General features: G+C 37.2%; 2 protein-coding genes across 2 annotated transcripts; one reads left to right on the top strand and one right to left on the bottom strand.

The window, feature by feature from the left end:
- Nucleotides 1-38: 38 nt before the first annotated feature.
- Nucleotides 39-9920, bottom strand: LOC100368386 (acidic mammalian chitinase-like). The gene is made up of 10 exons (XM_006823273.3): nucleotides 9832-9920; nucleotides 6241-6298; nucleotides 5827-6020; nucleotides 5320-5577; nucleotides 4190-4314; nucleotides 3706-3829; nucleotides 3333-3515; nucleotides 2980-3099; nucleotides 1869-2241; nucleotides 39-345 (listed from the first exon to the last, which is right to left on the bottom strand). Exons 2-10 carry the CDS (start codon nucleotides 6296-6298, stop codon nucleotides 158-160), a joined length of 1623 nt encoding a protein of 540 aa, XP_006823336.2. The 5' UTR covers nucleotides 9832-9920; the 3' UTR covers nucleotides 39-157.
- Nucleotides 9298-12008, top strand: LOC144362686 (armadillo-like helical domain-containing protein 2). The gene is made up of 2 exons (XM_078013830.1): nucleotides 9298-9499; nucleotides 11587-12008. The coding sequence occupies exons 1-2, from the start codon at nucleotides 9298-9300 to the stop codon at nucleotides 12006-12008; spliced, it is 624 nt and encodes a 207-aa protein (XP_077869956.1).
- Nucleotides 12009-24844: the final 12836 nt, after the last annotated feature.

Raw genomic sequence — 24844 nt, 5'->3', positions numbered from 1 at the left:
CGTTTTTACTTATTTACTTTACGTTCACAAACACCGTATTTCATAATGCAAGTGATATTTATTAATATGATGTTAAGATATCAATATAATGCTACAGATACTCATTTGATAATTCTATATAATAGTATAATGGTAGTATATAGTCATCCGTCATAATTCAGTTACATCCATCGACATTGTATGCCCAGTCACAGCAAGTGCACTGTGGATTGAATACAGTGCCCGGACCGCAGTTTCTGTCATAACGGTATCCATTAGCACATTGTATGTATTTATTGCAGTCGTTCGGATTGCGATATAATCCACTCGGTGAAGTTGCACAATCTATTTCGTTCGGTTCAGTAGCTGCAATAAAAACAGCAATATATTGATGTTCAACTTCCTCTTACAATCTAACTCACTATTATATTGTTAACGACATGGTTCAACTTTGACACAGTTGATTTTTCTGATTGAGAAATCGATAATTATCGATTTAATTTCAAATTAAATATGTAAATCATGACCTTTGATATGTTGGATTCGTTTGTGCGTGTCACAACTTTTCAACACTTTCTGGCAGTCAAACTTAATTGTTTTTACGCCATTCAGTCACATTTCAAAGATGGTTTTACTAAGGGCGTGATTTCGGCATGTGTCGGGACTATTGTGTTGTGGGGAAAAACATAATTGAAAGCCTTTTTGATTTCGAGTAACCTGGTCAAAAATCAAATCTGAAATTCACGACATTCAAGATATACTGGTCAAAAACATAACATATTATGCCATCTATTGGTTGAGTTATTATTTGTATTGTTCGAATTTTACTTGTGATGTGCGCTAAACCGAAGACACTAAATAATATTAGAACATAATGGCTACACAGGAAACAACACAAGTATCACACTAATCTAAAAGAGCGGCAGTCGTCGTGCCGCGTCCTGTTCGATATGGGACTCATAGCGACGTATACAACGCGTGTAAAATACATTGTTTATTTACATGAAATTCGAACACGCGCTGCGCGACGACCACCGCGCTTTAATTGAAACTGCTTTACATTGAATATTGATTTTATAATATTGCCTATCTTCGATCATGAACAGATAACCCTTTATGTGATTCGTTAACTTGATGACACCCTAAGATGCTGAAAACTCAATTACAACTCAATCCAATATTCGCCTACTGGCAAGGAACTTCTGAAGATATCTTGTGGAGACCGTAGGTATTGCATTTATTACAGTATACATACTACTTGACATGTCAAAGGCCTTAAAGCAAACACTCGCCGAAAATACAACTTTAAACTCAGCAAGAGTGGATGTCTGCGTTCTGTTGGAACCAAATGTGTCGAGATACAATGCATGTAACGTGGACAAACATAATCACGTTGAAGTACTGTTAGCAGTGACCCAATCATTCTTAGACATAGTGATGACACCAAACACGTAATTCTCAGCATTTTACTCATTGCTAGTTACCGTACTACATGGATGAAATGTAACACTCGAAATCATGGGTTCGCGCTCGATTTACAGACTCTTGCCAAAAGTGTGGCATTATATCTGTATGAGAGATAAAGTACGTGACTATAGTACCTATCTACACCATCCAGGCACATAACTCACTGAGAGGAGAGGAGGAGAGTGAAAAAACACAATCTGAATTGGGATTAACGAATCATTCACAGAAACAACTATGGTACCGCTGTATTGATATCACTAGAAGCGAATTGTTGTGACACTGCTTGGGTTACTGAGATAAGCACAGAGTTGTTACCTAGGTAACCAAAGTGAAACAAATCTAGTCAATTAGTGTATAACTGTAGTACGATAAGCGAATTAAATAACAAATAACATTACACGTTAACAAAATTGTTTTCTCACCTGGTTTCTGGGTTGTGACAAGTGTTGTGGTGCGTGATGCAGTTGTAGTTGGTTCACGTGTTGTGGTGTGCGATGCAGTCGTAGTTGGTTCACGTGTTGTGGTGTGCGATGCAGTCGTAGTTGGTTCACGTGTTGTGGTGTGCGATGCAGTCGTAGTTGGTTCACGTGTTGTAGTTGCCGCTGTGGTTTGCACAAATTCTTCAAATGTAGTGGTCGATTTATCAGTAACTACATCGATAGTTACTAATTCATCTTTTATGTGATTTAGCAACGGGGACGTCGCACTGCCTTGGTTGCAAATGCCATTGAAGTCGTCTAAATCCATAGCCCATACCATCGTCCCAGCCAATTGTTCTTGTTTGATCCAATTGAGCTGTCGGATAAAACAAACTGTAACACAGTTTGAACAAAAAGACTAAAAGAAAGTAAAATTGGACAACCCTAAGGGTGTTATCTGCAAAATATATTCTGAACGCTTCAAACAGGCTGTTTTATGTTGACTTTTGGGAAACTAGCTTTATATTTTCTCACTCAAAAAAATCAACTGAAAAAGAAAGAAAAACAGATTTCAAAGTAAAACCTTTTCTACCAGTCTGATTGAAATTCGATGAACGTATATGTACAATTAAAAAAAATATTTTTGTTTATTTATGAATACATTTTAGGTATCACTTGTAGTTATTATAAGTAAATAAATAAATAAATAAATAAATAAATAAATAAATAAATAAATAAATAAATAAATAAATAAATAAATAAATAAATAAATAAATAAATGAATAAATGAATGAATAAATGAATTAATGAATTAATGAATGAATGAATGAAAACAATAAAAATAAAAGAAATGAATGAATGAATGAATGAATGAATGAATAAATAAATAAATAAATAAATAAATAAATAAATAAATAAATAAATAAATAAATAAATAAATAAATAAATAAATAAAAAAAATAAAAAAAATAAAATGGAGCCTACATCGAATTATAATCAGATTGGTTTGAAACAAAACTAATGTGTTACTTTTATCGTCACTCTTGTGGTGGTGAGTGTGTGCCCTCTAGTGGTAAGACACGTTTTAGTTGTTGGTATTTGTTTTGATACAAACCTTAGCACTGAAGCTAACCAAGTCGTCATAGCCTATCCATTCGTTTCCATTCACAGCATATGGCACGCTTTGCTCGGTATCCCAATATCGAGTTGCCCCGTTCTCCACCAATTGGCATATCTATTAACAAATTATATAGATTGTGTAGAGTTGATTGAACTCATCGTAGACAATGAGTAATTAGACATTTGATAAATTTGATGGCCGTAGAGCGAAACGTATAATATTTCGGGCGTCGTAGTGTGTCCTGGAGATGATGCTCACGTGCAGCTGAGCCACTCCGATAACGTCCGTAGATTCCACTTGATAAGATAAGATCGTACGGTAGCAGTAATAATGTAGGTGTAATTTACCTCATAATATGCGAGAAATCCTGCTTCGCCAGTATAAGGACCGGCAGTTCCAGGTCCACTAGCCGGTGCTCCCATTCCAGTGTTTGATGAGGATAATTTAAAATGTCTTCCATATGTAGGCATGCCAACGATTAGCTTTTCTTTCGGACAACCACCATTCAGCCAATTATTCACTGCCCATTCCTGGACGTATATAATTGAATAATATATTCATAATGTGCAGATTACAATGGGTCACAGTCACATTAGCAAGTAAGCAAAAAATGTCAACGATTGTAGCTAGCATGATTGGTTCCATTCCACCAATGTACGTTATTTATCCATTTATATCAGTCTCATATTAATAATAATATCAATGATTATTTTGACATACCACATTTAATGTTGCATCAGTTCCAGTAGCCCCATTCTGTGCGTGTAAGGGGCTATTATGTCCTGTCGTCGTATCCCATGCTCCGTTTAAATCGTATGACATCACACCGATCCAGTCCAAAACCCTGCAAAAAATTATTTCATAAACGTCACGAAACGAGGTATCATCATGGTCCGTTGTTGATCAGATGACGCCTATATAACAGACTCCTATTTGAAGAGCTCTGTTCGACCATGAAAATCATCTTGAACGAACACGGTCCAGGTTGCAACCTCTCACGGCTGTAATACTACCAAAACACTATAACCATTTATCGGTTGAGTTCAATTGTTCAAATATTCCGCTAAAAATAATATGTAACTAGCATGCAACTAGCGTGCCTATCAATACTTGTGCGTTATCAGCTACACCCCAGTTTTCAATCCCCCGCGACCGTGTACGATGTCCTGAATCGTTCATCGATAGTAAATGTGTAGCTACTCACTGGGATATTTCATTGATTTCATAACCACCGGAAACGGTTTCTTCTCCCGCAGCAACGGCAGCGGTCAACAGAAGCTTTTCTTTACCTACAGGTATGATCTCTGATTCAATAGCGTTTCTGAATTCCTGGCAAACACAAAAATTAAATTACGCGCGTTTTTATCTGTTGAAAAATATCAATCATTAAGACTACATATAGTGTATGTGTACGATTATTAATATCAGTTCTAACTAAAAATAATGACCAAATCAGCTTATATTTAACGATACTGGCAAACATGTAGAGACATTTTCCTACAGATTTAGCAAATATAACATTTAGTAAATTCTATTACAGTCTGTGTCTCTGTCCGCGCGTTTTTTTACTGGTGTACTGCCCTCAGCGGATATCCTTTTAGCGTCGCTGCGCTCCTGTATATAATAATAATAAGTACTGCTGAGGGTTGTACACCAGTAACATGACGGCAGAAATAATAATAAAAAAATAAATAAAAACGCGCGCGGACAGGCTGTATTAGCAGTAGTGCTTTTTAAATTGCAGTTGGACAAAGACAAATAACGTAAATAAAACCAAAAACGGTAACGTTGATCTATGGGACCGATTTTGCAAATAAGCAAGTCTCGCTGGTTCTCGCCACAACAGGTTAAAATTCCGCTATCAGCCCAAAGCAGAAATACAGCACACAACAAAGTTGAAAACTACGTACTAACAAAATACCACAAGTCGAATTAGTCCTGGACAGAATACAGGTAGTCAGCAATGACAGTACGCTGGTTCAATGTATGATAACGATATTTTGTAATGTTGAGGAACGTACGTATGTCGCCCAACGGATCGTGCTCGAATAAAGGTGTATATATCACCATAACAACAACATGTGTGCGGGGAACTAGAAACCAAATTCCAATAGCAAGTCGTATTGAACGTTGTGAACGAATCCCATTAACAGTCAGCATTGGAAAGTATTATTGCAGCTAATAGCTAAACTACAGCGCATACTATCCCATCACTGCTTCACATTTGGTCAAATACCAGCAGTGTCTCAGTTGTAATCGTATTCCAATTTGAGCCTCGCATTGATATGCTGCATATACAGTATAGTCAAACTGATTTGATTTGAGCTGACTTACCTGTAGCAGTAAGGTGAATCTGTGCTTGTCCTCGGGCGGGCTACCTCGTGCAGCAGGGTACTCCCAATCAACATCAAATCCATCAAAATTATGAGCGCGTAAAAAACTGATAGTGCTTGAGATAAAGTGTTGTCTATTGGCTGGAGTGGACACCATAGCCGAAAATTTCGCCGTCCCAAAATTCCAACCACCGAGAGCAATCAAGGTACGCAGGTCAGGATTGATTTGTTTCAGGTCATTGACCTTTTCCCACATGCCCTAAAACAAACATCAATTTATTTCAGTATCTATTTTGACTGTTGTGTGAACATATATTGTTTTGTGAGTATATTTTCCCCAATATTACGAACAGTAGTATTGCAACATTTATCTTAGCCTGATTTCGTATATGTACATGTTATGATTACGAGAACCATATGTGTGCGAGTTGGTACTGTTTATCAAATTACAAACAAGCTACAAATGAATGAAGGAATGGGTGTTATGTTTCTTTTTTACACTTCTCACCTTCGACCAATCAGTGGATTCATCGTTCCACTCATAAGCAATAATCTCATGGTCAGTATTCATATTGGCAAAGGCATACACGATATGTGTACACAGGTAAGGGTCGATGTCCTCAGGCTTGAATGAACCAATCCCTGGGCGGTATTGAGCCCAGTTTGAATAATAACATACTCGCTTAAAATTACCGTTAGCATCTGGAAGGAAACAAGCGAAGAGGTAGTGACCATTTGATAGATCCGGGGAATGGTACTATAATATGAAGAACATTGACTGAAATAGGTACAGGCATTGCGTACATGATTCATGGATGAATACGTTGCAATTGATTTCAAGAATACATTTGTTCATGAATTGTTGACCGGATTCTGGTTAATCGTATAGGTCTCTAGTGTCGGATGTATTTAGTGTACCAACCTTGTTGATGGCTAGCGGCAACTGAGATAAATATTAGTAAAAATGTAAGCCAAGTCATCTGTGAGTAAGCAAAATACAGTTTGACATTAATAACGTTGTTTTCGATAGAGACATCGGCCTGTTGACTTGTTATAATTAACAGGGCATATTGATCCGTGGTACATCGTGGCCATTCTAGGATGTAAACTCGTTCTTACAATTAAATAAATACAACATTAGTATATTAGGCCCATTTTATATGATATTTCAATCGTGTGCATGTGACGCAAAACATAATACATTGCCAAATATTTTGATTTCAATTATTTCCATGGGATGGCAAATTTAGTATTGTTTGGCAAATTTTTAATTCATTAACTGTATCAGTGTGTTTACATTTCCACGAATTAACATTATGGCATTTTACGTCTGTCAAATAACGGCCAAATAAATACGTGGAATCAATAATTACTAAGGACCTGGCGTAGAATTGGAAATTACTCCAAATAAACAAATCTCCAATTCGGTAACAGGATAATAGTATATTTGGTATTGATAAAATAATAGGGCGCCACCAGACGGTCTGGCTTAGCAAGTGCGTCGTGTTTCTCTCATGAGGGTTGACGCTGATTGTGCACAAAGGAAGCTGCTCATCCCGCCATTAGATGGCGGCACATCGTGTATGTGGTGTTTAAAAAGGACGTGTAGATGATCCGTGGTACGTCGTGACCAATAATAAAATGGTTGGTTGTCCAACTGTGGGCGTGTCTTTTATTTCTGTGCTAAATGTGCAACACCAAAGTCCCACCATTTATTTTTCATTGTCTGCATCAGTATCGCGAGTTCTAAGTTTACTATGTTGGTCGCTCGACACCATATTCACCGCCTCCCTCTCGGTACCGACGCCCAACTCGGCGTCCTGGGGAAGAAATCTACTCACCACGCCACGCCACCTCGATACCTCTTCTTCCCGGAAACATGCTTTCCAATACGAGACTGATTTCTCTATAAGTTCGGCCATTTAAAATCATATTCTGGACAAGATTTTTATCAATTAAATGGTCTGCTTCCATTGCTGCTTCAAATCATTCAGAAAATGGCAGCGCAAAAACCGCGCAAATTCATTTACCGCCACTTTACAGCGGTTTTCACACAGAGACCAGTTAATTCCGTCACCCAATGGCTGAAGCAATTTCACATCGACCACGACCAGACACACCCCAAAACAGCTGACGAGATTTGACGGGATCGGCCAATGCGCATGCGTATCAGCCGGTACTAATATCCTAATTTCCTAATAATTTATTTTGCACTCGTACAAATGCAAAATACATATTTGATAGGTTGGTTGGCCATCAAGTACCATCCTATGGTATCCAATTCATGTATCACCAATATCTTACCATAGTACAGAGTTATGTTAACAGCGAGTCAAAAATAAGACTAATATACTAAATATGTATTTAATTAATTCTAAGAATGATATTACATTGTGAAAAGGCCACGATGTACCACGGATCCATATTTCGGCCGTAAACTCTGATGATGAAAGCGGGGATAAAAGCTATCATGAGTGACGTCAATGAAACTTATGTTGATATTGAAAGTTACTTTGTTGCAATGATGTACTCGAAACCCTACGATCAGGACTAGGATAACACCATTCTCGCCGCCAGAGTTTATTTCCGCTTCGAGACTCGACTCGACTCGACTCAACTAAACTAGGAGTTTCCACGTGTAATCCCATGCATCGTAGTCAGCTCACTGGGGGTGCTTATAGTCAGGTGTTTTCGTTTGTTTTCCTTGAAAATAAATTATGGAATTGGAGTTACCACCGCAGGAAACAAACGATTTTTTTGCGTTCAATGAATTAATCGGACTCAGAAAGTAACTAAAAAAAATGTATGTATCTAGAAAATGTGCGATAATTCACCATGGAACAATATACTCGTGATAGTGATTTATAACCAAGTATATAGGCCATGCATAGTATACAATCGTATTCGATGTATTTACTTTGTAAATTTTCATGTGGCTTGCCAATTTTTAAGTAGCAGACCATTTTTTTTTTCAAATAGCGGAGAGATTTTCGATTAGCGGGACCGAAACCATACTAGCCAATCGTTTGTAATACGAGCCACCATATATGTGCATACTCGCATTTTGTGCATTCTCGTAAATAACTTTGCTACTCTATATATATACAGGTATATTTGATTAGTTATTTTTGGAGTGTGTGTGGCAGCGGGCCTTTAGTCAGCCATCTGTCACAGACAGGCATACAATTTACAATTTTATTTTACAGGCTAAATTTCTACAAATTTCTGTCAAATTTCTGTTTTAGTCAGCCATCTGTCACAGACAGGCATACAATTTACAATATTATTTTACAGGCTAAATTTCTACAAATTTCTGTCAATTTTTTATTAAACATTTCAGGTTTTACAAAATAGCTCTAAATAGCTACAGACCAGCAACTATTGGCTTGAATTTCAATATAGATTTTAAACAGGGACTTTTATTTTTCTGACTAAACCTTGTTTAGCAGCCAAGCGAGTTTGGTGCAATAAAACTGGACGAAAGGTTATAAATCTACTTGTTTAATGTGATACCAGAACAAGCAATCCTCTGGCTCAGACAAACCACGCTTTACATTTTTTTTGTCGGCACCTGGCTCTTTGGGTCTGTGTGTAAAAATAATCATGCCTTTTTACAAGGTCGTCCATGGGAGTTTAAAAAGGACAATTCCCCGGGTTTCAAACAATTACGTACATGAGACAATAAGTTTGAAACACGTATCCTCAAAATATTGTAAGACGCATTGTGTGTTAAATTATATCCAAATACCAACTATTTACATACGCATATCAATATAACTACGTTGCGACGGGAATTTAGTAAACGCAAAGAATGGTAAAATGCGTTCGAATTGACCGTGCGCAGTGTTTCTTAGAACTTTGTAAACGCGTCGCGTGCGCGTCACGGTGACTGTACATTTGAATCTGCATTCAGTGCGCAGAGACTTTTTCTAGAATCTGTTTTCAAATATCGATCAGTACAATATTTTCGTCACGTACGATGTTTCGTCGTGTTTTTGAAAGTGTTGGGAAAACATGGGAACATTTTACTCATGGGGGAGAGGCAGGGTCACAGCCGTGGGACAGTGAACTGAACAAACACAAACGAGATATTATGATGCATGCAACTGCTCTCGAAGACGGTTACGATAACGAGGTAAAGATCGATGCAATCCAAAAAATTGGGTATCTTGCATGCACAGGTAAGGCATTTTACGGGGGAAGCCACGAAAAATGGTAGAGATATGCTGTTTAGTGAATCCCATGTATTACGGTCGATAGGTTCTAAAAAGAAGCAGTTTTCAAAATAAGCGATTATTTTTGCCCGTGTGGCAAACGTCTGCATGTCATTCGCGTTGGAGCCGTTTATCTCTACGTGCATTTGTTGTAGGGACTGGGGTAACATTTACATCGGAGCTTGGCGCCATCTCAACACAGCCATATTAACGGTTATTGTGCTTCTCCGAAAACACCACGTCCCCAGCGAAGTGACGTGGCGGAAAAATAACATTTTTATAGAAATAGAAATCAATACCTTATATCCGTTCCAAAAATAAATGGCATCTATGTTTCCAAAGACGTTCAATGAGCAGGTCTCGTCCGTCTATACATCGGATATATTCTATATACTCAAGCTAATAAATATTAATGCAACATATTACCATAGAATAAATATTCATAATACCGACTTAATAAATCGTGCCATTAACGAAATAATGTATCTTTATAATAAATAAAATACATATTATGTTAATTTGAAATATTTGTGTATTAGAATAATTTTACTACAACAATGAAAATCCAGCAGCGTCAATATATTGAATATATCCGAAGCAGACACCCAAGGCCGAGAATTTGAATATTAATTTTACAATGACGCGTTATATGAATATTCATTATATATTGAATGTGTGGTTCCTTTGAGAACCAGTTATCAAAAAGAAACTTTGACACAGCAGTTTGCGGGGATTGAAAATTTAATGGGATTATAGGTAAATTGTACCATTTATTAATAACCGTCGGCTGCCGCATCTACAAATTTGCGTCCATCAATGCTCTTATAGTCGTCATGCTTTATTAGCGTAAATTATCATATGTTTTGAAAGTATAGTTCAGTTAATCCCTACTTCTTGTTTATTTAAACGCTTAAAATTCCTCTGTTACATTGATCAGAGCATAAAGTCTAAATACAGGACGAAATACTAGCAAGCTCACACATAGCAAACACCTACCAGCTCTACGAACAAGTGATATGACACATGTCATGTCTTGTATGTATCAGGTAATAACCCCATATTATCATACGTGTAGACCCGTTTTAACCTAGATGTGACGTCACATTGAAGTGAATTTAATTAATTCAAAAAACTGTCATGTGTGTGATGTGGTACTACTTCCAGAGTTAATACGGTCAGAATTACCGCTACAGTAAGCAAATTTGTAATATATTGAAGTATGCACGAAATGTAGGATGTAAATGCTACATGTACCGAGTACAACTATTGATATATTCATGTACCGTATTGTTAATTTATGTACACCGACTCGAAGAATTTCTCCCAACGTCTGCCCCACTATATGCCGCCAGTTCACCGGCCGGCTCGTATGATTTGAATCATTGTTCGTACAACACCACTGGGATTTAACCAACAGACACAACGAAAACTTTAAATTGCACACAAACAAAAGTACATGATGGTGTGTTATTGGAAATAATAACCATGTTATTGAGCCTTACTCGGCGAAGTATTGTGTTTCATCTTTAGACGAACAGGCAAAATAATTCACGTGAGGCATATAATGATATTGTTAATTACATGATCGACTTTGAGTCTCTGCTCCGTAAAATATATTAGATGTATTCAATTTATTTGGTACAATAAATATTCATGCATGTATTGCCATTATTATTCAACTTTCCAACCCCAATTTCCCCTATTTCTGTTTTTGCAAAAAAATATCGAATATGTCGACATTAGTGATAACTATACTTAATATTAGGATCATATATTATACTTAGTAAGATTATATGTGATATGTCGACGACATGTATCGAATAAATTTGATATCACACTTTTCGCACCACCAACTCTAACCGTTATTATAGTACTATTATATTTCTGACACACTCCCCGTAATCAGATAGTTTTCTTTTAAGAATATATAAATAAATGAAATGAAAAATAGTCACGTGCATTGAAGCAATTGCCGGATACACACTACCGGTATCGGAATTCCTCCGTATCTGCGTATTATGATTGAACTAATGTTTATTGTACGTTTATTTTAGGAGGACCAGAAGCAGCCAGTCTTGCTGGGAATTACATAGCTTCGTTATTAAATAATCTCTCTGCGAAAGATACGTCAACGGAAATAAAAGTGGAATCAGTCAAAGCTATCGGAGTAATATGTCATCAGCACAAAGAAAACCAGGCCAAAGTGGAAAGACTTGGAGGAATTACGACATTAACACATATTATTCTTGTTCCCGACGTGCCCAGATTAGCATGCTGGGTTTGCTACACTCTAGCTGTACTCTCGATGGAAAACCCGGAATTACTACGAGAACTGGGCGAAATTCAAGATTTACACATGGGTTTCAAAATCATTTCTGAATTCACCTGGAAAGGATGGCATAGGAACATGGCTAAGGTTATGATTCGTCTTATCGGATATGAGGGTGGAACAGGTGATTCGTCCCCGGAATTATAACGAGTTGTATTTATTAAATGCATCACTTATGTAATAGGTTAGAGGTACAGGCGACTACGTGAAGTAGTATTTAGTTGCATCGCGGCCGGTATAACTATCATTCTATTACACCCCTGATCAGCTAATGTTTTCATCGTGAGGCGTACCGCGGCATACTAGCCAGTTTCACTGAGACTTCTGGAAATCATTCCGTAATGCATATATTCTGCATGAATAACGCCGTTCAGAGATCGACTCATTAAAGACAATTGTTGTTTAAATGTGAAATGTAACCATGGCTTAGATCACGTCACATTCGCGGACATTCGTCCTAATACATATGGTCAAAACATATCATATTTATTTTAGTTTCAAAAGTGTCACATAGTTATTGAATTTAGACATGCTATCAACATTTTAACACAGTATTTTTTTTGGGAGAAAGGCATGATCGAATTATCGGGCCAATTTCCATGTTTTAAGTTTAAAGTTAATAGTAACCACCAGTTTTTTTTAACATCACATAAACCAAATATTGTGAAAATTAGCATTTTCTTCGTGAATATTTGAATACGACTAGCGTTTTGTGTGAGATGTAGTTTGTTGATGCTATTAGAATTTTGTAAAAAAGAAACATAACATGAACCTTATAATAGTGAAAGCCTATGAAATCTGATCATCTGTTTATGGTAGAAAATTATTAATAGGGTTATAAATAAATTGTTCTTGGAACCCACCAGGTTGAAAACGAAACATTTTTTGAATTCACCAGTAGTAAATCTTACCTTGCATAAGCTGTGCAACACCACTGACAAAGTAATGGCCTAACTCCGAATATATAGGTATACGGTAACACGTCATTAGTACCTGGCTTTGATATTAAAATGCGCAAGGTACCCCAATGACACTGAGGTTAGTATCACTTATTATCCTCAGTGCCACGTCACATGGTTTTTGCATGATGTCATGTGAGGTGCGCGTACTCTAGAGTTGTCTTAAATAAAATCCCATTTGTTCCGGTTTAGAGAATAAAAGCTACATGTTCAAGTTAGTCTAATGATACTTTCAGTAGAAGGAGTTTATAATTACATTATTTAGCTATAGAATATCAACAAACTGACGAAAAACGAAAAACAACCGCAAAATGTACACAGTTAAACAGTTATTCATATCTCGATGACGTAAAAGTGATTGTAATCGTTTTTGAGCGAGTTTCTATTATATACTCGTAATATTTAGTCAACAGTTGCTTTATATAATGTATGATACAGTAGTGCAACATTTTGAATTTATCTCTACCTTCCTTAGTAAGGTGTATTAATTTTGCAATAAACTATACTCCGAGGCAATATGCTAGTAAGTATATTGACTTAAAATATAAAAAGGTTGGAGCCCCTCAACTCATTGTACTCTGATTGCATTTATAGAGACCGTTATTGTCTGGGAACTAGTATGTGAAATATTTAATTAGATACATAAGATGTGTCGTTTGTCCAAAAAATTCTGACAACAACAAAACATCAAATGAGACCTACGAGACCGAACGGTTTGATAGGCGTTATATTTGAGGTTGAGATTGCTACAAGATCTCCTATGTTAATTTTAAAATTTGAGAAAGCTGCTAGGATCAATAAATATATTATATAGAAAATGGTGGTATGTAATCGTAGTTCTCTGTAATAATTCAATATAATCAGACATTTCAGATAAAGTAAGATTAAAGCGCGGTGGTCGTCGCGCAGTGCGTGTTCGAATTTCATGTAAATAAACATTGAATTTTGCACGCGTTGTATACGTCGCTATGAGTCCCATATCAAACAGGACGCGGCGTGACGACTGTCGCCTTTTGAAATAGGTAAATGACATCCAGATATCGCGAAATGAATTTTTGTGAGTCCAGAAAATAATCGTCCAGCTCGTTGGTACTAGGTCAGTTTAGTTCAGTAATTTCAAACTGGAAACTTACTAGATTACATATCAATTGTTTTAAAATGTTTTAACAATATCGATTTTCATTCCATTTCACCGAGCAAATGTTTGAAATATGAAGAAATAATCTCGACCAACTAGAATGGCAAATGTCGTTTTAATACCTTCAAATCAATAAGGGTTTCAGTCACTTAATAGCTTGTCGCCAAGTAAACAACAATCAAGCAAAATTTTATGAGTATGTCATTAATAACTCAAACCCAGGGGGTTATCTATACACTGATGCATATGACCGCCAACGGGGTGTTCATGTTTATCCTTTTTTCGGTGCCGTACGTGTAATATGAGTGTATTGATTTAAAATATACTGTAATAACACAACAACGTGAATGTAAATGTATTTGAATTTTTCCTTTAAAAATTACTCTATTACTTTGATTTAATGGCTGAAGTACTAGTACTATAGACTTGACAATGGTTCATTACACTACAATGATATGCTACTCAGTAATAATGAACGCAAACAAACCATTGCGGGCGATACAATAGCCCTAAATTAAACCACAACAATTGTTTGCGGGTAAACTGTATTTTCAACAAGTCATTGAAAATGACACAGTCCCCATTAAATTTTTGAAAGTTCTCTTTGTGCTCGTCATATTAAAGCGGAGGGATTGTCGTGAGCGTGTCCTTGAAACTTGAATCCCAAGTGGCGTATACAACAGATTGTTTATTTACATCAAAACGTGTTCCGAGTAGTAATATGGCCAAAAATGTATGATGTATGTGCCAAATACGAATGAAAATGGTACATAAATTGTGGAAATATAGTAGTAAGGCCAAAAAGTCAGATGGCTGTCAATCGACCATCCTTGATCAGAATTTGAAACAAATTGTCATGGACATACATCCTAACATGTATAAAGTATGTGCCAAATTTGAATGAAAACTGACAAAGCACGTCCAAGATACCGCATATAAAATACAAAACAAGATGCCTGCCAGTCGGCCATCTTTGATCTAATTGCGAAAGAAATCGCCATGGACATGTATTCTAACATGCATAATCTGTGTACCAAGTTTGAATGAAAACTGACAAAGCATGTCCAAAATACAACATTTTCAAAAAACAAGATGGCTGCCAGTCGGCCATTTTGAATCGAATCGCTAAACCACTGCATGTGCACATGTCCCACAAAAGGTACTAGGCATATGCAAAGAATGAATGAAATCGGTCCACAGGATTCTGAAATATGACTCTGGACAGACTGACGCACGGACGGACGGACGGACGGACTCAGGGACTCACGGACGGTCGGGGGACATGTATCCTAACATGCATAATCTATGTACCAAATTTGAATGAAGACTAACAAAGCATGTCCAAAATACGACATTTTCAAAAAACAACATGGCTGCCAGTCAGTCATTTTGAATCGAATCGCTGAACCACTGCATGTGCATATTGTCCCACACAAAGTACTAGGCACATGCAAGGAATGAACGGAATCCGTTCAAGGGATTCTGAGATATGACTCCGGACGGACGGACGGACGGACGGACGGAGACCGAATTATAAGTCCCCGTTCTCGGACTTCGTCCGAACGTGGACTAATTAAAAAAACAATCGTTCCATTCGTTCAACATCAAGTTGGAAGAAGGAGAACTCATCTCTCGGGGTTGTCTCATTTAGTTATTGTTGCTGGATCCTCTAGGTGTGAGTGTGACACATCCATAGTTGACGTTTGATCAGTTTGGTGTCAGTCACAAACATTTATTATCACCAACACATTACGTCATATTTTTTGATTAATCGTTCACTACATTAATAACTACGAATACCAACTGTCAGAAATAGTAGTCCGAATAGCGACCGTTATCTCGTAATTAGTTACAAATCACTGAGTCGAGTTCCGTTCAGGACCTCGCCTGCCTAAACGATGACAGACATAACACAGCCATTCGCGGCTAATAATCAGCTAATTAAGTCGATTAACAGATACGCGAAAACAATTTCATCATAGTTCACTTGCATCTACTATAAGATCATGATTATGGCCCTTGAACATGAATATTTATAAGAATAGTATGTAGTTGCACACTGAATGCATACAAAAAATACATACGCAACACAGCTCTAATTGAATACAAACTACTAGTAAGTTTTATTCCGAAACGTATCCACAGTGAATAGAGCAGCATGAACACAAAAATTAGCGTAACAAAAGATGACCTTCCTGACCTTTTACTGACTGCGTCAACGCTATTTGAAATACAGGATCGAATACATTAGTTGAATTAAAAGTTTCTATAAAATTAGTGAAGAAAATGAAATAAAGCGTGTTGTTGAAACTATTCAAGACATGAAATCCCTACAGCACTATGGTTGGATTAAACACAGCAATAAAAAGGAAAATCATATAAAGGATCCCCTTGATCATCATGGCATCTCACTCCTCTTTAAGGTGAGGTCAAACCCAATAGACTTGGAAGGGAATAAAACACGATGGGAAAATTATAAAGGTAACGGGGTTTGTAAGCTTTGTAATGATGGAAAGGAGGATGTTTATCACTTTTTATTTCTTTGCAAATCAACTAACCACTTGAGAAGTAAATTCTATTCAGCACTGACCAATACAATAGTGGAAAGTGGTGGAGAACCAACTATTTATTGTACATAGATTTTTCTCAGGAGGAATTAATTTCAAATTTAATTTTCTCTTCAGTGATGGTTTATGGACAACCAATAAGGATTTGGGAAATAATACATCAAACGAAATCCGAAACTTTCTCACCCACCTATGGAAAATCAGAACCGAGAAACTGAATGATTTACATGTATGAATTAATGCTTCTTATAGATTGTTTTTCTTTTCTTGTTGTTGTTGACTTGTATGTTACTTTTTACGCCGTTTCAAAGGCTAATAAAATATAAAATAAAATACAGTTTGGATCATTAAAACAACTAACTTTCCACGTTTTCATTCCGGTTTTTGTACAATTTGGGTTGTAATTTGCCCACGCTGCGGGACGCGGTGTATCATGTACGGCGACCGGCACGGCGACCTCAGTCCCAACATCTGACCTGGATACATATTTGGTATAACCAAAGTTTTGTGACAGTATGATTGACAAGTTTTGTATTTGTTCTGGGGTAAGCTTGATGGTGTAAGGTCGGATTCTCGCATCGTTTTTGTGACACGTACATGATATGCCTTGTCTCAACTCCGACCGAAAGAAAGACTGTGCACGCCGTCGCTCTAATACAGTGGTTGATGCAGTACACAAGCCTGCATCTTTCGAAATTACCTTCATCATCTCCTGTAATTTATTTACCCATTGTGGAGAATTACAATAACTTATATCGTCGTCGAATTCTGCGTTGTCCGTGTTCTTTGAAACAGATGGCAATAACCCGGGTGCAATTTCACTGCAATTTTGTCAGCTAGAATTCGAACGCCGCTATGGGACACTGGTGGCATTATTGGTGGCAAACATTTTTGCCTGTGACTCTTTTGCACTTTTTTGTCCTTTTTTTGTCTTTAAACTTAAAGATCATGTTTTCTTTGTTGGAGGTTCGCAATCCATTTCAAAGTCACAACATGAAGAACACAGCATTCTGGCGTTCGTTTAGGCACTTCACGGTGTTGAGGGACGGTGGTTTAGGTTTGTGTGGCGAACGACAATCACCCAACGACCGACGCTCACAACTTGGATCCCGCCATTAACAACAGCAATATTATGGTTATATAAATTTTCAGATGTTTTTAATTCGGTGTTTTTCAATATTTTTTTCAAAATTCAACCACTATATTTCTCTAAAAATCAAATACTACCGGTTTTATGTATTTCCGTATTAAACCTGTAGTCAATTCATTTTCCAGGCCACTTGGTTTCGCCGTGCATTATCAGCCAATATACCATTAATTGCATATGCAAATTTTGTGTTTGGACCAATCAAATCGATGGATTCACACCATCAATATACTAGTATTGGTATAATATAATTAGTATTATACTGTCATGAATTTGTTTTCGCGTATCTGTTGACCGACTTAATTAGCTGATTATTAGCTGAATTGCTGTGTTATGTCTGTCATCGTTCAGGCCTATTTGAAGTTTTGGACGGAACTTGGCTCAGTGATTTGGAACTAATTACCAGATATCCGTCGCGATTCTGACAGTTTATATCCATAGTTATTAATGTAGTGAACGATTAATCAAAAGATATGACGTATTCAGTACTTAGTGTGATTGGCTTTATGATTGAAGGTTACGCCCTAGAGTCTTTTACTGTTTTGTAATTGGTTAAAGTTTTGAAAATGAATAAAGAGAGTTTGAGTTGGTCTTGGGGAGCACAGCACGATAGACGCAGAAGAGAGAGTGCAGTCCTGGAGAGTCGAGTCCAGTCCAGGGGCGAGCCTTGAGGCAGTCCAGTCTTGGGCGAGTCTTGGTTCAGCCTTGTGAGAGTCTTGGGGACTTTTCTCCAGGGCGCTGTGTCTTATAGAGTGCTCCAAAAGATCGACTAAGACGAGAGCTGAAACGTATTTCGTTGTGTGTGCCTTATTTGACTGTAAAGTTAAAGTGACTTTCCCGATCCCGTACCTCAAGGGGACGAGATAGAGAGACGAGACGAGTTTCCCCCCTGGCAAGTGTAAAGAACCCCGAGAGAGAAGTATTTACCTCTGATACGTTTTGGATGAACCCGGGCAGGTGTTTTACACACATTGAAATCCTGTGAAGAAAAGTAAATGGCGAAGATGTGTCTTTCTTGTGAACCGAACAAACTGGCTTGATGGCAGAGACGAAACCGCGCTTGACGACTCACGACTTTACCAGTATGGCACCGATGTACAACGCTGAAGAGATGAAGACTTCTGAACCCCTTATGAAGGATGAGTACCGGAAAGGACTGTATAATTAAGAATTGTGCGACATTAAAGACAATATGAAGAAAAAGAACGACCCGGAATAACGCGACAAGAGAAGAGACGCTTATAGACTTTGACTTTAGCTATCTGTGTATTGCTTAGAGAACCGCTCATTGGACACTGTAACTGACACTGTGTAACTCAGGACGTTGAACTCTTTTCCAGAACCCTAACCCTATTGCTCAGTAATGTAATGTATTGCTTGCTTTTCCTATCCTTTTTACCTTTTTTTTTAGTGATGTTGAATTGTATGTATGTAAGCGCCCAGATCTTTGTTTTGAAGTGATATTTGGTGACGTGCGAGGTCCTTTATAACGATTTAAGCGCGCCTCAGTGGACAAGTAATTGCAACACAGTGTTTTGAGTTTTGTGAAGTTTCATGGAGTTTTAATGAATTTATGAGTACGTATTATGATGGGGAAAGTAATGCCCCAATGAGTTTTTCAGAGTTTTGAGATTTGTCGAGTACAGAGATATCGACGTTTTAAGAGTTGTTTTTGTTTATGTGTTGTTTCCGGAATACTCCTGACGCTTTTTGAGTTGATAGCACCTTTGTAACGTTTTTTGATGTCTTTTGGAATGAGAGGTGGTGCGCTCATATACGTATTGTTTGATATCGCAAGCTTTTGTTCATGATTGACAGGATTATACGTAATTCAGTAGTTTCTATCGTTTTGCTTTTCCGTCTTTTTGCCAGAGGAGTAATGTGTTATGAAAGCGACATTGTCTTTGCATTCTGTTTCCACGCCGTATGACTTGTGTTTAGATTAACGACTTGTGAGTTCAGTTGAAGTTTATAAGCGTAGGTGACAGGAGTTTGATTAATAGCTTGTTAATAACTTGATCATGATCTAAACACAAGTCATACGGCGTGGAAACAGAATGCAAAGACAATGTCGCTTTCATAACACATTACTCCTCTGGCAAAAAGACGGAAAAGCAAAACGATAGAAACTACTGAATTACGTATAATCCTGTCAATCATGAACAAAAGCTTGCGATATCAAACAATACGTATATGAGCGCACCACCTCTCATTCCAAAAGACATCAAAAAACGTTACAAAGGTGCTATCAACTCAAAAAGCGTCAGGAGTATTCCGGAAACAACACATAAACAAAAACAACTCTTAAAACGTCGATATCTCTGTACTCGACAAATCTCAAAACTCTGAAAAACTCATTGGGGCATTACTTTCCCCATCATAATACGTACTCATAAATTCATTAAAACTCCATGAAACTTCACAAAACTCAAAACACTGTGTTGCAATTACTTGTCCACTGAGGCGCGCTTAAATCGTTATAAAGGACCTCGCACGTCACCAAATATCACTTCAAAACAAAGATCTGGGCGCTTACATACATACAATTCAACATCACTAAAAAAAAAGGTAAAAAGGATAGGAAAAGCAAGCAATACATTACATTACTGAGCAATAGGGTTAGGGTTTTACTCTTTTTGATTTATACCTTTTATTAGTATTGTATTTAACCCTATGACGATGAGTGGCTGACGGTATCTTTGATTTATGAACGTGCAATGCCGAGAGGCATATCTCAGTTTGGGTGAAGGGATGTGTCATGAATTTGTTTTCGCGTATCTGTTGACCGACTTAATTAGCTGATTATTAGCGAATTGCTGTGTTATGTCTGTCATCGTTCAGGCCTATTTGAAGTTTTGGACGGAACTTGGCTCAGTGATTTGGAACTAATTACCAGATATCCGTCGCGATTCTGACAGTTTATATCCATAGTTATTAATGTAGTGAACGATTAATCAAAAGATATGACGTATTCAGTACTTAGTGTGATTGGCTTTATGATTGAAGGTTACGCCCTAGAGTCTTTTACTGTTTTGTAATTGGTTAGAGTTTTGAAAATGAATAAAGAGAGTTTGAGTTGGTCTTGGGGAGCACAGCACGATAGACGCAGAAGAGAAAGTGCAGTCCTGGAGAGTCGAGTCCAGTCCAGGGGCGAGCCTTGAGGCAGTCCAGTCTTGGGCGAGTCTTGGTTCAGCCTTGTGAGAGTCTTGGGGACTTTTCCCCAGGGCGCTGTGTCTAATAGAGTGCTCCAAAAGATCGACTAAGACGAGAGCTGAAACGTATTTCGTTGTATGTGCCTTATTTGACTGTAAAGTTAAAGTGACTTTCCCGATCCCGTACCTCAAGGGGACGAGATAGAGAGACGAGACGAGTTTCCCCCCTGGCAAGTGTGGAGAACACCGAGAGAAGAGAATTTCCCCCTGATAATACCACGTGGAATGAATTGGCACTATTTGTTTCCAGCAACGATTTTCTGAGCAAATCGCAATGACTGCTTTCCGAGTTCTTTGCGAAGTAGAAAATTCATGCCATTGTTGTAAAATATTACACAGGGCAACTGAGAGCGTTTTGAGAGCATTAAACTCAATAATTTTACGTCACTCACTAATGCCTAGAATCTATGCTGTATTACTCAATATACCTCAACCACTAAAGCCTAGAATCTATTCTGTGTATTACTCAATATACCTCACTCACTAATGCCTAGAATTTATGCTGTGTATTACTTAATATACCTCACCCACCAATGCCTAGAATCTATTCTGTGTATTACTCAATATACCTCACTCACTAATGCCTAGAATCTATGCTGTGTATTACTTAATATACCTCACCCACCAATGCCTAGAATCTATGCTGTGTATTACTCAATATACCTCACCCACTAATGCCTAGAATCTATGCTGTGTATTACTCAATATACCTCACTCACTAAAGCCTAGAATCTATTCTGTATTACTCAATATACCTTAACCACTAAGGCCTAGAATCTATTCTGTGTATTACTCAATATACCTCATCCACTAATGCCTAGAATCTACGCTGTATTACTCAATATACCCCACTCACTAATGCCTAGAATCTATGCTGTGTTTTACTCAATATACCTCACTCACTAATGCCTAGAATCTATGCTGTGTATTAATCAATATACCTCACTCACTAATGCCTAGAATCTATGCTGTGTATTACTCAATATACCTCAACCACTAAAGCCTAGAATCAATGCTGTGTATTACTCAATATATTTCACTCACTAATGCCTAGAATCTATGCTGTGTATTACTCAATATACCTCACTCACTAATGCCTAGAATCTATGCTGTGTATTAATCAATAAACCTCACTCACTAATGCCAAGAATCTATGCTGTGTATTACTCAATATACCTCAACCACTAAAGCCTAGAATCTATGCTGTGTATTACTCAATATACCTATCTCACTTATGCCTAGAATATATGCTGTGTATTACTCAATGCCTAGAATCTGTGCTGTGTATTACTCAATATACCTCACCCACTAATGCCTAGAATATATGCTGTGTTTTACTCAACATACCTCAACCACTAAAACCTAGAATCTATGCTGTGTATTACTCAATATACCTCAACCACTAATGCCTAGAATCTATGCTGTGTATTACTCAATATACCTCAACCACTAATGCCTAGAATCTATGCTGTGTATAACTCAATATACCTCAATCACTAATGCCTAGAATCTATGCTGTGTATTACTCAATATACCTCACCCACTTATGCCTAGAATCTATGCTGTGTTTTACTCAATATAGCTCACTCACTAATGCTTAGGATTTATGCTGTGTATTACTCAATATACCTCACTCACTTATGCCTAGAATCTATGATGTGTATTACTCAATATACCTATCTCACTTATGCCTAGAATCTATGATGTGTATTACTCAATATACCTCAACCACTAATGTTAAGAATCTATGATGTGTATTACTCAATATAGCTATCTCACTTATGCCTAGAATCTATGCTGTGTATTACTCAATATACCTCACCCACTGATGCCTAGAATCTATGCTGTGTATTACTCAGTATGCCTCACCCACTAATGCCTAGAATCTATGCCGTGTTTTACTCAATATACCTCAACCACTAAAGCCTAGAATCTATTCTGTATTACTCAATATACCTTAACCACTAAGGCCTAGAATCTATTCTGTGTATTACTCAATATACCTCATCCACTAATGCCTAGAATTTATGCTGTGTATTACTTAATATACCTCACCCACCAATGCCTAGAATCTATTCTGTGTATTACTCAATATACCTCACTCACTAATGCCTAGAATCTATGCTGTGTATTACTTAATATACCTCACCCACCAATGCCTAGAATCTATGCTGTGTATTACTCAATATACCTCACCCACTAATGCCTAGAATCTATGCTGTGTATTACTCAATATACCTCACTCACTAAAGCCTAGAATCTATTCTGTATTACTCAATATACCTTAACCACTAAGGCCTAGAATCTATTCTGTGTATTACTCAATATACCTCATCCACTAATGCCTAGAATCTACGCTGTATTACTCAATATACCCCACTCACTAATGCCTAGAATCTATGCTGTGTTTTACTCAATATACCTCACTCACTAATGCCTAGAATCTATGCTGTGTATTAATCAATATACCTCACTCACTAATGCCTAGAATCTATGCTGTGTATTACTCAATATACCTCAACCACTAAAGCCTAGAATCTATGCTGTGTATTACTCAATATATTTCACTCACTAATGCCTAGAATCTATGCTGTGTATTACTCAATATACCTCACTCACTAATGCCTAGAATCTATGCTGTGTATTAATCAATAAACCTCACTCACTAATGCCAAGAATCTATGCTGTGTATTACTCAATATACCTATCTCACTTATGCCTAGAATATATGCTGTGTATTACTCAATGCCTAGAATCTGTGCTGTGTATTACTCAATATACCTCACCCACTAATGCCTAGAATATATGCTGTGTTTTACTCAACATACCTCAACCACTAAAACCTAGAATCTATGCTGTGTATTACTCAATATACCTCAACCACTAATGCCTAGAATCTATGCTGTGTATTACTCAATATACCTCAACCACTAATGCCTAGAATCTATGCTGTGTATAACTCAATATACCTCAATCACTAATGCCTAGAATATATGCTGTGTATTACTCAATATACCTCACCCGCTTATGCCTAGAATCTATGCTGTGTTTTACTCAATATAGCTCACTCACTAATGCTTAGAATTTATGCTGTGTATTACTCAATATACCTCACTCACTTATGCCTAGAATCTATGATGTGTATTACTCAATATACCTATCTCACTTATGCCTAGAATCTATGATGTGTATTACTCAATATACCTCAACCACTAATGTTAAGAATCTATGATGTGTATTACTCAATATAGCTATCTCACTTATGCCTAGAATCTATGCTGTGTATTACTCAATATACCTCACCCACTAATGCCTAGAATCTATGCTGTGTATTACTCAGTATGCCTCACCCACTAATGCCTAGAATCTATGCCGTGTTTTACTCAATATACCTCAACCACTAAAGCCTAGAATCTATGGCGTGTTTTACTCAATATACCTCAACCACTAATGCCTAGAATCTATGCTATGTATAACTCAATATACCTCACCCACTAATGCCTAGATTCTATGCTTTGTATTACACATTATACCTCATTTTACTAATGCCTAGAATCTATGCTGTGTATTACTCAATATACCTCACCCACTAATGCCTAGAATCTATGCTGTATTACTCAATATACCCCACTCACTAATGCCTAGAATCTATGCTATGTTTTACTCAATATACCTCACTCACTAATGCCTAGAATCTATGCTGTGTATTACTCAATATACCTCAACCACTAATGCCTAGAATCTATGCCGTGTTTTACTCAATATACCTCAACCACTAAAGCCTAGAATCTATGCTGTGTATTACTCAACATACGTCACTCACTAATGCCTAGAATCTATGCTGTGTATTACTCAATATGCCTAACCCACTAAAGCCTAGAATCTATGCTGTATATTACTCAATATACCTCAACCACTAATGCCTAAAATCTATGCTGTGTATTTCTCAATATACCTCAA

This window comes from Saccoglossus kowalevskii, chromosome 8 (genome assembly GCF_978046115.1).
Source record: "Saccoglossus kowalevskii chromosome 8, keSacKowa6.1, whole genome shotgun sequence".
NCBI lineage: Eukaryota > Metazoa > Hemichordata > Enteropneusta > Harrimaniidae > Saccoglossus > Saccoglossus kowalevskii.
Note: the sequence above shows the minus strand (reverse complement) of the source record. Positions and strands in the feature narration are given on the sequence as shown.